Source organism: Dipodomys ordii, unplaced genomic scaffold (genome assembly GCF_000151885.1).
Source record: "Dipodomys ordii isolate 6190 unplaced genomic scaffold, Dord_2.0 Scaffold1, whole genome shotgun sequence".
Classification (NCBI taxonomy): Eukaryota; Metazoa; Chordata; class Mammalia; order Rodentia; family Heteromyidae; genus Dipodomys; species Dipodomys ordii.
In genome coordinates, this window is record NW_012267217.1 from 35,203,586 (window position 1) to 35,217,921 (window position 14,336).

Below are 14,336 nucleotides of genomic sequence, written 5' to 3' on the forward strand. Positions count from 1 at the left end.
GCCGCGGCGGAGGCCTCCGGGGGCCGCATGAGGGACCGTCGCAGCGGGGTCGTACTGCCGGGCGCTGCTGGCGCTCCGGCCGACAGCGAGGCCGGCCTCCTGGAGGCGGCAAAGGCGACCCCCCGGCGCAGCAGCATCATCAAGGTAAGCGGAGCCGCGGCGCCCCACGAGCCCGCCTGGGTGTGGGCTGTGGGCGCGGGTGGGCCGGGGGCCCCGCGCAGCCGGGACGCACCGGCAGGCACACGGCAGGGTCTGCATTGTTTTCTCCCACCGCCTTCTTAGTCGGGAGGTCCCCAGACTCCGGGCGGTAGAGGCAGAAGGGATCCCCGTCCCCCCCCCATCTCCCCAACAGTCAGTGGAGGAAAAAGTTCCGCTTTGCGTCTTGGCGTTTTGGTGGATGCTCCCCCCTGGTTTTCTCTGCAAGCCTCACTAGCCCACTGATGGGAGAAGGGAGGACTCAGGAGAAATGCAGACCCAAGGGCTGGCTCTGCCCTGCCCTCCGCTCTCCACTCTGCATGGAAGGTTGGCTTTTCATGAAGAGTAAAGCACAGCTTACACTCGGGTGAAAAAAAAAAATCCCTCCAGATACAAATGGTCCGGAAATCCTAAGAGGCTTGAACTTTCCGGTAGGCAGGCGGATTTCTTCTTTTTTTCCAGCCGACTCTAAAGCAACTGTTTTTTTTTTTTTAAGTGATAAAAGAGCTCAGAGTTTTGTCATTGCAGAATGCACAACCGGAAGGCAATCAATCCTCAAGGTTCATCCATAGCCGGTGCGGTTACAACCACACACAGGGAAACCACTTCCCGCCCCCACCCCCAGCCCCGCAGGATTTCTTCTCCTCCATCTGGCAAGGAATTTGTAAACCTCTCTGACTTCCTTCCACTGGGGAGCTTGTTTCCTCTGAGATTTCATCTTTGGGGTGTGCATAACTTTGGGGGTGAACTCTGGCAGAGGCTGTGGAAAAGCACTTCTTAGCATAAAGGCTCATGAATAGTCGTGAAATGAAAGCTGGTAAAGCAGTATGAACACACACACACACACACACACACGTGTGGATACACAAACCAAATACACTAATGAAGACAGTGAAAGATGGATTTGAAACTACCTGTTCAGTTACTGGGTGTGCCAATACATTCAGGAGCTTGTTCAGGTTGAAGAGGTGTAACAACTGCATAATGCAGGTCTCTTTTCGTAGCTAAGAGCACCAGTGTTTGCACTCAAGAGTTCCTAGTTTTACATGTGATGTGATCTAGGCTTTTTCACAACATGGACACATGGAAATTTAAAAGCACTGGAGAGAATTCTGATTTAAAGAGTGGATGTTAAATCCAGATAAGTTATTTCTGTTTTTTTTTGTAGTGTTTTGATTGGGGGGTTATGAATTTGCATAGAAGATGTGACCAGTTTGTGTGTGTGTGTGTGTGTGTGTGTGTGTGTGCTGGTCCTGGGGCTTGAACTCAGTGTCTGAGTACTGTCCCTAAGCTTTTATACTTACAACTAGTGCACCACCACTTGAACTACAGCTCTACTTCTGGCCTTTTGGTAGTTAACTGGAGATGAGAGTCTCACAGACTTTCCTGTCAGAGTTGGCTTTGAACTGTGGTCCTCAGATCTCAGCCTCCTGAGCAGCCAGGATTACAGGTGTGAGCCACTGGCATCTGGTGACTTTTAAAACTACAAGTCAAAAAGCATATTGTTTTGAAACATTAAGAATTCATTGAAATTATTGAAAATTCATTGACATTTTGGATTTTAAGATGTTGACACATGTAGACCCGTGTGTGTGTGTGTGTGTGTGTGTGTGTGCGCACATGTGCACGCGTGCAGGTCCTGGGGCTTGAACTCAGTGCCTGACACTCTAAGATGGTATATGATGATAAAAAAGTTTTATAATGCTGCAAAAATGCAAGTAATGATATCAGGTACCGGCAGCTCATGCCTGTAATCCCAGCTACTCCGGAGCGTGAGATCTGAGGATTATGGTTCACAACCAGCCACTGCAGAAAAAGTCTGTGAGATTCTTACCTAGAATTAACTACCAGAAAACCAGAAGTGGTACTGTGACTCAAAGTGGTAGAGTTCTAGCCTTGAAAAATAGAGCTCAGGCCCCAAGTGGGTGGCTCACTCCTGTAATCCCAGCTACTCAGGGAGCTGAGAATTGAGGATTGCTGTTCAGAGCCAGCCCAGGCAGAAAAAAATCTCTGCGAGACTCTTCAATTAATCACTCAAAAGTTGGAAGTGGCCTGTTGCTCAAGTAGCCTTGAGCACAAAAAGGCCCAGGGACGATGCCCTAGCCCTGAGTTCAAGCCCTACTACTGACCCCCCCAAAAAAAAACCCAAACGAACAAAAAAAAAGTAATGAAGTATAAGGAATATAGAAATTTTTGTAACTAAGGTTGCCGCTTTTAATATTTTTGCATTGTACAATATACTTAGAAGGCTCATTGCTGAATAATGGTGCCCCTTTTCAAGTTTCTTTTTGTAATTAAAAGGAAAGGAGACAACAGAGAATCAACTTTTTCCTTAAATAGATATTTAGCAAATGATCTTTAAAATAAAAAATAGGAAATTAAGTACATTATTTTAAGCTTGATTTAATTGAAAAATCTATACATGATTTTAAAAGACTAAATATTGCAAAGGACTGTGAGGACTTTTGACTACTCCACACTCCATCTTAGAGTCCGCCTCATAGCTGTTAACACTTTCTTACATATCCTTCCAAAATACTCCATGCATTCAGGAGTGTATACATCACTTTTCTCACTACTGTGATAAAATACCTGAGACAATAGCTTAAGAGAGAACACATGTATTTTGACTCATGGTTTCAATGTGTCAGTACATCATGGCAAGGGTGGACATTGTGAAGATGAGAAGTTTACATCATGGCTGAAAGGAAGCAGAGAAAAAGGGAATGTGAGAAGGGGCCAGGACATAGCCTTGGAGGACATACTTCCAGTGAATTATTTCTTCCAAGTAGGCCCCCTTCTACCTTTCATCACATCCCAATAATGCCATCATCTTGTGAATCTATCAAGGAATGAATCCATCCATTGAGTCTGCGCTTTCATGATCTAACAGTTTCTGGAAATGCCATCATAGAAGCAAACAAAGGTGTGCTTTAATAACCATCTAGGACTTTCTTCAGCTCGTTGAATTGACAATTAAGGGTATTGTTCACACTTGTATAACAATGCATATCGGTAATAATCTATTGCGGCTCCTGTTTTATTTGATAAAGTGTGGCTAGAGTTTTATGGTCCTCCTAATTTCAAACTTGCTTGAAACATTCTTGATGCCTAGGGGATTATTGGTATTTATTGTGATGAGCAAATTAATCTTTTTAAAAATTCTGTTTTTATTATCTTTACGTAGTTGTACAAAAGGGTTGCCATTCAAAAATCAGTTTATAAATATAGTGAATCTTGATTGATATCACCCCTGAGCAAGTAATTGATCTTTCAGAGGTAGAGTAGGGGCGATGCCATTCTTTCTGATAGAAGCATAAAATGCCATTGTGTAAATATACCACATTTTCTTCATCTATTCATCTATTGAGGGGCATCTGGGTTGATTCCATAACTTAGCTATGGTAAATAATGCTGCTGTGAACATAGTTGTGCTGGTAGCTTTAGTGTGGCCTAGTTTGAGATGATTTGGATAAATGCCCAGGAGTGGGATTGTTGGATCATAGGCAAGTCTATGCTTAGTCTTTTTTTCTTCTTTTGATAGGTTGTGGTCCTTCAACTCTGGGCCTGGGCGCTGTCCTTCAGCTCTTCAGCTCAAGGCTAGCACTCTAACACTTGAGCCAGAGCACTACTTCAGGCTTTTTCTGCTTATGTGGTACTGAGGAATTGAATTCAGGGCCTCATGCATGAAAGTCAAGCACTCTATCTCTGAGCAACCTTCCAGCCCTATGTTTAGTCTTTTGAGGAACCTTTATACTGCCTTCCAGAGTGGTTGAACCAGCTTACATTCCCATTAACAGTGTAGTAGTGTTCCCTTTTGGCCACATCCCCGCCAGCACCTGTTATTATTTGTTTTCTTGATAATGGCCATTCTAACTGGGGTGAGGTAAAGAAATGGAAAGACTTGGAAAAAATCATATTAAGTGAAGTAAACCAGACCCAAAGAAACATAGGCTTTATGGTTTCCCTCATTTGTAATAACTAGTCTATGCCTAAGTTAGTCCTGACAGAGAATCATAATAGCTCAAGAGCTATGTACATATAACCATATAAAATGATGCTAATTGAAATGAACTCCAAGACATCGAAACAACAGGTATTTTTTTCAATGGTCAACCTTGATGTACTGTATATAGTCCTTTCTTCTTATTTTATTTCATTTTTTTTCTCCATTGGTTTATCCTGGTAATCTCTGTCTTTGATTTTGGTACCCTCCATCTTGTATATGTGTTTATCTGATTGGGTGAAAGAAATAACAAAATGCTGAAAGAAGTACAAAAGATGACCCATTGCAACAATGGTATGCACAGGACATATGTTGGAAATGAACTTTACAACTTTGTGGTGGGGGAGGAGTGGGGTGAGGAGAGGGAGAACAACAATGGAGTGGGTAACAATGTTCAATGAGAAATGTACCTTACTCATGTAAGCATCTTTCTTACTCTGTACAGCATCTTTACAATAAAATAAAATTAAAAAAGAGGTAGAGAAGGTAGAGTTGTTGGGATTTGCTCTTATAGGCTTTTTTCTTTTTCAGAGAGAAAAAAGCAGGTGGACTCTGTTATATTTTGTATATATATTTGAGATCAAAACCTTTTTCTGCTGCTATCTTGAACCTGTTGTTACATAGTTTGGCAGCATTAGCATAGTAAAATTATTAACTTCTTAAAAAAACTCAGTCACTTTTCATTGCTGTAAGAAAACACCTGAGCAAATGGACAGAAATGGCGGCGGGCAGGGGGCAGGTTTATTTTGGCTCATGGCTTCTTGGCTCTGGCCCATCGTCACTGGGCTGTATGCTTTTGGGTCTGTAGTGAGGCAGACCACATAGCAGAGAATAAAGAGTTTCCTTATGGTGGCCAGGTAGCAAAGAAAGTCAAAGGAGGACCAGGGATACAATATGTCTTTCAAGGGTGCACTCCCAGTGACTTATTTCCTCCAACTAGTCCCTAAATCCTAGTTTCTACTACCTTGCAATAATGTTATCAAATTATGAATCCATCAATGGATTCATCCATTGACTAGGTCAGAACCTGTATGATCCAGTCACCTATTGAAAGCCTTACTTATTGAGGACCAAAATTTCAACACATTAGTTGGCAGCGGTGGGGGAAAGCATTTCATATCCAATCCATAAGATCACATAAGAAATTCCTAGCACATGTTCTATGGAAAGAGAAAATGCATTTGTTGTAGTTTTGCCAAGGTTTCTTTTCTCTTTTTAAATTTGGCATTGAAACATATACAGGAAAACAAAAGGCTTTAATGTATTTTCTATTAAAAGTAACTACTATTCCAAATAGCCACTGTAAAAAGTAATTGATATTCATGATCATAATCATCATATATTAAATGTTTTTCAGCTCTTTTTAGTGTATTGTTTCCATTTAAATCATTTTAATGCTCCTTATTAACCTGAATATTGGATAAATCAGAGTAGTAGATTCCTCTGTTCAGCTGCAAGAGACTGTCTTATATTAATAAAAGGAATGTTTTCTGTAAATTTTCCCTTCCTAATTCAAAACCATGTGTGTAGTTGAGAAAAAAATTTCCTTTTGAGCTGATGAAAACAATGGCAATGTTTATCTGTATACATCTTTGGAAAGTCTTTCTACTCTTACAGTGTTTCTTCCCTTCAACTTCCAGTCCTAAGTTTTAAAAATTTCATGTAAGAAATGGTTTGTCTTTAATACATTTTTTGTTTTTTTTTTCTTGTGTTGATTTTTCTAGCAACATGGACATTGATAAATGCTGCATTTTTCAGTGTTTTGCAGTATACCACAATAATTCAATTGAGTCAATTTTAATTTCTTCCTGACTTGTGGCTTAAAATGACAAATTAAGAACAAGCTAACAGGTAATATCTAATAGTTGTGTGCTACTTGGTGTTTGTATACTACTTGGTGTTTGACTATATTTTTAGATAATATATATGTTAGACCATTTATCTATCTGGTACTTGATATCAATCTTGTAACATTTAAAATATTTAACAGTTTAAATTACAGTTAATAGCTTTATATTCTGTAATGTTCTGGAAAAAGAAAGCAATGTAGGCTGGGAAGGTGGCTTAGAGGTAGAGTGCTTGTCTTGCATGCATAAGGCCCTGGGTTCAATTCCTTAGTACCACATAAGCAGAAAAAGCCAGAAGTGGTGCTGTGGCTCAAGTGGTAGGGCGCTAGAGTTGAGCTGAAGAGCTGAAGGACAGCGCCCAGGCCCAGAGTTCAGGCCCGTGACTGACAAAAAAAAAAAAGCAATGTAGATTATTTTTTATGTTAGATGGTAGGAATGGAGGTACATACATGTTTTAAAAGTCATAGCTGATTTATGTTCCAGTACATGTGACATATTGATGAGTCTACTTTGTTCTATTTTGATTCCACTTAGTATGAATTCTGTAGGCAAGGAAGAGTGGAAATTATCATGTGAATCTCATGAATATGGGTATGTGATATAAAACTATGTGTTGAGAATGAGGATCAAGCATCTAAAATAATCATTAGCTTTAGTGTTTATTCTTTACTGTTGTCTTGTCATGGCCAGCCTCTTTTTTTTTTTTTTTTTTTGTCTGTTGTGGGGCCTTGAACTCTTGGCTTGGGTGCTGTCCCTCATCTCTTCAACTCAAGGCTGGCTCTCTACAACTTGAGGCACAGCACCACTTCTGGTTTTCTGGTGATTTATTGGAGATAAGAGTCTCATGGACTTTCCGGCCCTGCCTGGCTTTGAACCGTGATCCTTAGATCTCAGTCTCCTGAGTAGCTAGGCTTATAGAAGTGTGCCACTGGTGCCCAACTGTCAGTCTCATTTTATGTGGGTTTCTGAGCTGCAACTTGAAGAATGTACCTTGGGTACCAGAGGAAAGTTAGGACTTTTCTCAAGGGATATCGGGGATGCAATTCACATGAAGTGCTGCCTACTATGAGTTAGGTATTAAACTAAGAACTTACATATTATTTCATATTTAATTCTCACAGTAAGCCCTCTAAAGTCAGGGAGGCAGAGAGAACTCTTGATGTATGATATGGAGTCAGGATTCAAAGCCTTAGCTGCTTAACTCTAGAGCGTGCATTCTTATTCTGATTCTCAGGTTAGAAACAACCTAAACGTGAGAGTGAGTGAAGAATCTGAATCTTGGGCCTCAAGACATTGTCCTTTCTTTACTTTCTGTTCAAATTTCAAACACCTGGAGTTTGATGACTTAGGAGAAGGATTACAACCTTTCTCATATTTTCTAGGTCTGTGCTATATTTAGAAAAGCAGAACAATTTGGGAAGTGTCAATATGTGGAGCCCCACCCCTCTTTTTAGAATCAATATTGTAGCACACATTTGTTGTTTTCCACTGGACCCATTTCCCCTGTTCCTTCAGATAATGGGCTGTGAGAAAGATTATAGTCTCATTTGTATTGAAACATAGAGGAAGCCATACCTGGAACATAGAAAAGTTTCTTTCTAGGGTAGTGAAACATTAGAGGATCTTCATTAGGAGCTCTCTTCAGATCAAGGCGAGCGCTCTATGCTTGAACCACAGCACCACTCCCAGTTTTCTAGTGGTTTATTGGAGGTAAGAGTCTCACAGACTTTCCTGCCTGGGCTGGCTTTGAACTGTGATCCTCAGATCTCAGCCTCCTAAGTAGCTAGGATGCCCAGCTTTGAAAGTAGTTTTAAAGGAACATTTATGAGGGGAAATGAAATGTGATTGGAAACTGCTTAAAGTTCTAGGGATGCTATGAGTTCCATAGGCTTTTGTAGATCTGGAAATCATTCAGAATTTATAAATTACCCTTCAGCATAAATGTGTTAAAAACTTCCAAGTAACAAACTTATGGATGAATTTCAAGGGAAAAAACCTGAGTATTCAGTGGGGCTGGCCCACTATGACTGTGATCCTTCAGTTGGGATTCAATTTGAGTTCTCTTGTTTAAATAGCGTAGGGCCGCTTACATGGCTTTGGTTTCTTAGCCTTGAACCACTTAGGTGATTTGGTTTATTATCCCAACAACATCAGTCAGAATGTTTACTTTCTCTAGATTTGCTACAAAAAGATGGTCACATTTCAGCTTAGAAGTGGTTTCTTCTTATTGCTTGGCCTTTCTTATAGCACCTCCTGAGAGAAGGAGGAATAAACTTCTGGTGAAGAGGAGTCATGTTATACTCTGACAAGAGGTTTTAGAAGTGCTTGTTCATCAGTGATTGTTACTACTATTAGTACTTGTTTATTTTCCCTTTTAGAGACTATATAAGGTTTAAAAAGTATAAACTAATAGCATAGTGATTGAGAAATTAAATACACATTGTGGTTACCACTGAGTAGTTGTTTTCCCAGACTCCCCCCGCTTTTTTTTTTACAATATAGAAAATAGGCAATTAAATTTTTTTACAGTAAAATGTCAATTGAACATTTATTGCCAAATAGTGCCTCAGGCACAGCTGAGAATCGTGAAAAGACATCAGGAGACTGCCGACCTCATCTTGATGCTACTAAACAATCCTTTAACTGCTTCTGGGCAATGCCAGAGCAACTGACGAGGCAGTGGGCCAGGGACAGCACAACAAGAATCACATTATCTTTCCCGCTCCCCCAGTCACTGCTGTGCAGCCTTGGTAATTATGAGTATTGAAAATAATTCCATGTTCAGGACTAATGTCCAGACCAAGATAGACATACTTTTGTATATCTAAAAAGTTAGCAAACTTCAAATGAATAAAAGTTTGGAATTTACTTTTGGGATTCATCCTCAGTAAATGAACTACTGGTTATAAAATAGAGAGGAAAAATAATTTGATTGGCCTTTCAATTTAAACGCAAGATAATAAATCAATAAATCTTAATATAGTGAGATCTGTTCGTTCTGGAAGATCTCTTACTGTATGTATGTTTATATGTGTTTACTTGTTGCATGTATATATTTATTTGTTAGGGCAGGTGATTGAACATTTGAGGCATGTTCACAGCCCTCAAAATCTCATATTTTGAAAAGTGTGTATTTTTTTGTGCCAGTCTTTGATCTTGAACTCAGGGTCTGGGGTGCTAATCCCAAGCTTTTGTGCTCAAGGGTGGTGCTCTACAACTTGAGCCACAGTTTCATTTCCAGCTTTTTGGTGATTAATTGGAGATAAGAATCTCATGTACTTTCCTGCTTGGAATGGCTTCAAACTACAGTCCTCAGATCTCAGTCTTCTGAGTAGCTAGGATTACAGGTATGAGCTACCAGAGGTCCACAAGTGTTTAATAATATAAGAAAGGTTTATTTGTAGTATTGTTCAATTTTACGCATCTTTGTATTCTACATAGTTCATCTCTGTATCTCAGTTCTCACAATAGGACACAATAGAGTTTATTATAATTATTGACTATACTAAACCAATAATAGCAATTAGGACAAAGGGCTAATTTCTGTAATAACATTCTGTTCTAAGTACTGATTGGTATATTTCAGCTAACATTGATGGCAACAAAATCATAGTATGACAAAGTATTGGAATAATCTCTTGGGTTTAAAATTGGATTTGATATTTAGTTTTATTTGTATCATCTTATGTGGGTGGTTGATGTGTTTTAGAGAGATGTTATTTATTTTGAAAACAGTACATTTTTTGTTTTTGTTTTGGTAATGTCTGTCTTGGGGCTTGAACTTAGGGCTTGAGCTCAGAGCTTGGGTGCTGTCCTTGAGATTTTTTTGCTCAAGTCTAGCACTGTACCACTTGATCCACAGCTCTACTTCTTGCTTTTTTGTTAGTTAATTTGAGATAAGAATCTGAAGGACTTTCTTGCCGAGGCTGGCTTCAAGCCTTGATCCTCAGGTCTTAGCTTCTCTTGAGTAGTTAGGATTACAGGTGTGAGCCAGGGATGCCTGGCCCTGAGCAGTGCCATTTTAGTTTATCTCATTTATGATCAGTTTATTGTTATTTTGAGAAAAGTAGGATTATGTATGCTGAGCAGAAAATAGCTTTTATTTATATCACCATTATGAGTCTGGGAAGAACAATTTTGAAAACAATACAATTAATTCCAAATAAAAATCCAATAAAACTAAAATATTTCAATAAATGTGTTTAGTTCCTTGGTATTTCTGAGTTCGTATTTAGTAATTTATGAAAGTGTGCTATTATAAGCAATAATGTTGTTTGTTCTTAATCATACAACTTTGTATTCAATATTCAAAATGCCTTTGAAAGGTAACATCTGCTGTGTTCATTCTTGCATGCTGACCTTTTTAAAGAGCCTTTAAAAATATGCTAATTCTAGATGAACTACAGATTAAGCCCAGGCAGTGTGTACAAGTTTATACGTTGGTATTATTTCCAATGGTACAGTATCCTGGTTAAACATGTTGAAATTGTGATTTACAGTAAGTTTGGGGAATTAGATATTCTCAAAGTTGGAATATCTTTAGAAGAACATAGCAGGATATAAATGCACCAGCAGGATACTTTATGTTTATACTTTATACTTATAGTTGGGACCAACATTTTAATGTAGAATTCTGAAAAGCTGGAATGGCCACATCTAGGCATTTTCCCCGAAGCCCTAAGTGACCTATGTGCTGCTCAAAACCCACACTCCATCTCCTGTGCTTCACAGTTGGTGATGAAGATGTGCTTCTTAAATGCACACAGTAGGGATAGAGAATAAGGTATCACAGATGTGGTCTGCAGGGCATCTCCTTTGGCTCAGGCTGTATCAGAATCATGCTTAGGAAAAATGTGTTTGTGTCATAGAGTTCCTGTCCTGCTCTCTTTCAACTCTGCCTTGATTGTGCATTGGGGAGACAGAAGAGATCATCTGATGTGTATATGACATCTCTCTTCCTTTAAAACTTTCCCTCTATGAAATATCATCCTTGAATTTACAATTTCTTAATTATCATTGGCCATGACTAAATTTTGGAATAGTTGTAATGTAATACCCCAAATGTCCAAAACCAAGCAATGGTAAATTTTTGAATATGTTGGTCTGTCTGGACTGGATCTGGGAGAAAAACCAAGTAAATATAACCAGTTCATTTTTGTATTGTTTTGCAATAAAAGCAACCACCATTAATCTAGATGCATATGTGTTATTTGAGTTGTAATTCACAGGAGTCTAGGAAACACCAATGATCTGAGGTGCTTGTTTTGGCTTAAGTGTTTTGAGTTCTTACTCTTGAAAATCTTAAGTATTGGCTTATTGTTGCTGCTGCTACAAAGTTAATGGTTAAAACAATGTACATTTATTATTTTACATTTTAGAGCCATTATTGTGTCCTTATATGCAATAATATAATAGGGTTTCTAGACTGCATGGCAATGTAATATATTAAAACAAGAATAAAACTACAGTTTCCTCAGTGCTGCTCCTTAGTACTACTAGTATCAAAGTTTTATTTCCATGTAAGCTCATCTCACAGAGAATCAGTTGCTTTGTGGTTTCATAGTTACTTGGATCAGATTTTAGAATGTTTTCTATTATATAAAGCTTGTTAAAAGTAAAGAGGAGAAAACATTTTTCTTCAATGACACTGAACAATGTCAACTGGGAATGTAGTGGGCTTAACTGGTGTTAAGCCACTAAGATAAAAAGTTAGAATCATAATTTAAAAATACCTGGATATAGAAATTAAATATTTGTTTATCTGAACTGAAAACTGTACAGGATATTTTTGCTATTTTTAAGTTCTTAAAAAAGTCTGGAGAATTGACTAGGTTTTTAATGTGCTTCCTATCTTTGAAAAAGTGTTTCCCTCCTCCCCCCACAAGCTATAAAACAATTTCTTACAGACATAAAAGATTAACTATGTTTATCTGACTGTATGTCTTAAATCTTTAAGTAGCTAATTAGTGGTTTAATTTTTGTATGTGTGTGTTGATTGGTCCTGGGGCTTGAACTGAACTTGGGCACTCTTCCTGAGCTTATTTTTCTCAAGGGTAGTGCTCTACCACTTGAGCCACAGATCCGCTTCTGGCTTTTTCTATGATTATTTGGAGATATGAGTCTCATGGACTTTCACACCTGGGCTGGCTTTGAACCTTGATCCTCAGATTTCAGCCTCCTGAGTAGCTAGGATTTCAGGCATGAGCCACTGGTACCTGGCTAATGGTTTAAATTTTGATACTTAAGTTTTAAAGTTGAAAATGGTTTATATATTTTACAGATCAAGTAGCTGATGAATTTAGATTATCTTATTCCTAACAAAGACCTTGGTGTTATGACCCATAGGCTGTGTTTGTGGTTTACTTAAGTACTTCCCCCACTTCCTGTCATTTGGATCTTTTTCTTCATAAATTGTTATATTTTCAGCTTTGTAGAAGTGTATAGTCAATGCTGATAAGGAAATAATACTGTTGGTGGCACCTAGTCTCTTGTTTTCTTTAGATAAGTGGCTTGATGTACATCTGAATTCAAAATATCAGGAAAGGGAATACTTTGGAAATACAGTGCAACTATGTTTGAAGATAACAGAACTTCAGTGAAAGCTATAAATGAATAGAGGATTGGAGAGGAGTGGAAGAGAAAGCAATAGAGAAGGCTATTCTGAGCAAAATATAATATAAGCACATCTGAAGTACCACAATGAAACCCCTGGTGTAACTAGTACACACTAAAAATAAGTGACAGGAAAGTAAAACAGGCTGGGATGGAGACAAAGAGGGTGAGTGAGGATGAATGTAGTTGTTATAATTTAGTTATATATGAAAACAGAACAAGGAAACCTGGTGAAATTGCTTTAAGAGCAGGGAGTGAGTAAGAACAGGGAGACTCAGGGCTAAGGTTGAATTAGATACATTGTATATATGTATGGAAATATCACAGTGAACCTCATCCCTTTGTACAAATGATGTATGTTAATAAAAATATAAAGAAATATAAAAATTGCCATTGAAAATTGAATTTAGCAGAGCCATAAGTATCTGAATTTTTTTGTTCACTTTCTGTATTTATAGGTATTTGGATTTTTTGGGGGTCAGTTGTGGGGCTTAAACCCTGGGCCTTGGGCACTGTCCTTGGGCTCTTCAGCCCAAGGCCAGTGCTCTACCAGTTGAGCCACAGTGCCACTTCTGGCTTTTTCTGCGTATGTGGTGCTGAGGAATTGAACCCAGGGCCTCATGCATGCAAGGCAAGCACTCTACAACTGAGCCACCTTCCCAGCCCAGTATTTGGATTTTTTAGGTAGTACATTTCTGTAACAAAGAGATCTCAATATACTATGGAAGCTTATTTCTCTAATAAGTAAGAGTAGGTAGGTTATTCCAAACCAGATAGGTTGTTCTGCTTCTTTACCGACATATCTCTTCTACCTTATAAGAGGAAAAACAATGGCAAATAGCCTCCTTTTTTTTTCTTTTTTTGTTGTTGGTCTTGGGGCTTGAACTCTGGGCCTGGGCACTGTCCCTAAGCTCTTCAGCTTAAGGTTAGTGCTCTACCACTCGGGCCATGGCATCACTTCCAGTTTTCTGGTGGTTTATTGGCGATAAGAGTTTCACGGCTTTTCCTGCCTCGGCTGGCTTTGAACTGTGATCCTCAGATCCTCAAATCCTGAATAGCCAGGATTACAGACGTGAGCCACCAGCAAATAGCTTCCTTTTAAGAAAGTGACCTGTAAGTTACACATACTACTTCAGCTTATACTCTGTTGGCCTACCTGCAAAGACTGGTAAATGTATGGTCTATCCTGGTCATGTGCTTAGTTTAGGCATTTGTTATTAGTAAAATGAAGAAGAGGAGACTCTCAGTTTTTCTTAAGGTTAAAATAATTAACCACAGTGTATATGAACCTGGATAATGAGTCAAAGTACTTTTGTGATATTATAGAGTCCACCTTACTCTGTGTGTTCCTTGTTTATATTGTTTGGTTTGGTTAACACAATTGACCCTCACATGGCTCATATCCTGTTAGGTTCTGTTTAAAAATTCTATCACATATTCATGGACTATACTTTTTATCCCAAATTGTAAATGTCTCCAAGTGGTGAATTATGGAGAACCTTCAAGTAAAAGAGAGGTAGGCTGCTTTGAGACACTACTATGTCACACACCGTGTGAAAGAATTTGTGATGAATCTCTTAGGAGAATTTTTGTGTGGTGTATTTGCAGTGAACTCCCTTAGGGGAGCCTTTGGCGAGTATTTTGCAGCAAATCACGTAAGTGCGAGGATCCTTCTA

At 38.8% G+C, this 14,336-nt stretch overlaps 1 protein-coding gene across 1 annotated transcript in view; it reads left to right on the forward strand.

The window, feature by feature from the left end:
• Positions 1–18: 18 nt before the first annotated feature.
• Plcl1 (phospholipase C-like 1) overlaps positions 19–14,336 on the forward strand; it is a 346,900-nt gene continuing 332,582 nt past the window's right edge. Inside the window, exon 1 of the mRNA XM_013011359.1 lies at positions 19–144. Within this exon, the coding sequence (XP_012866813.1) occupies positions 28–144 (117 nt within the window). The 5' untranslated portion in view covers positions 19–27. The remainder of the gene's footprint in view (positions 145–14,336) is intronic.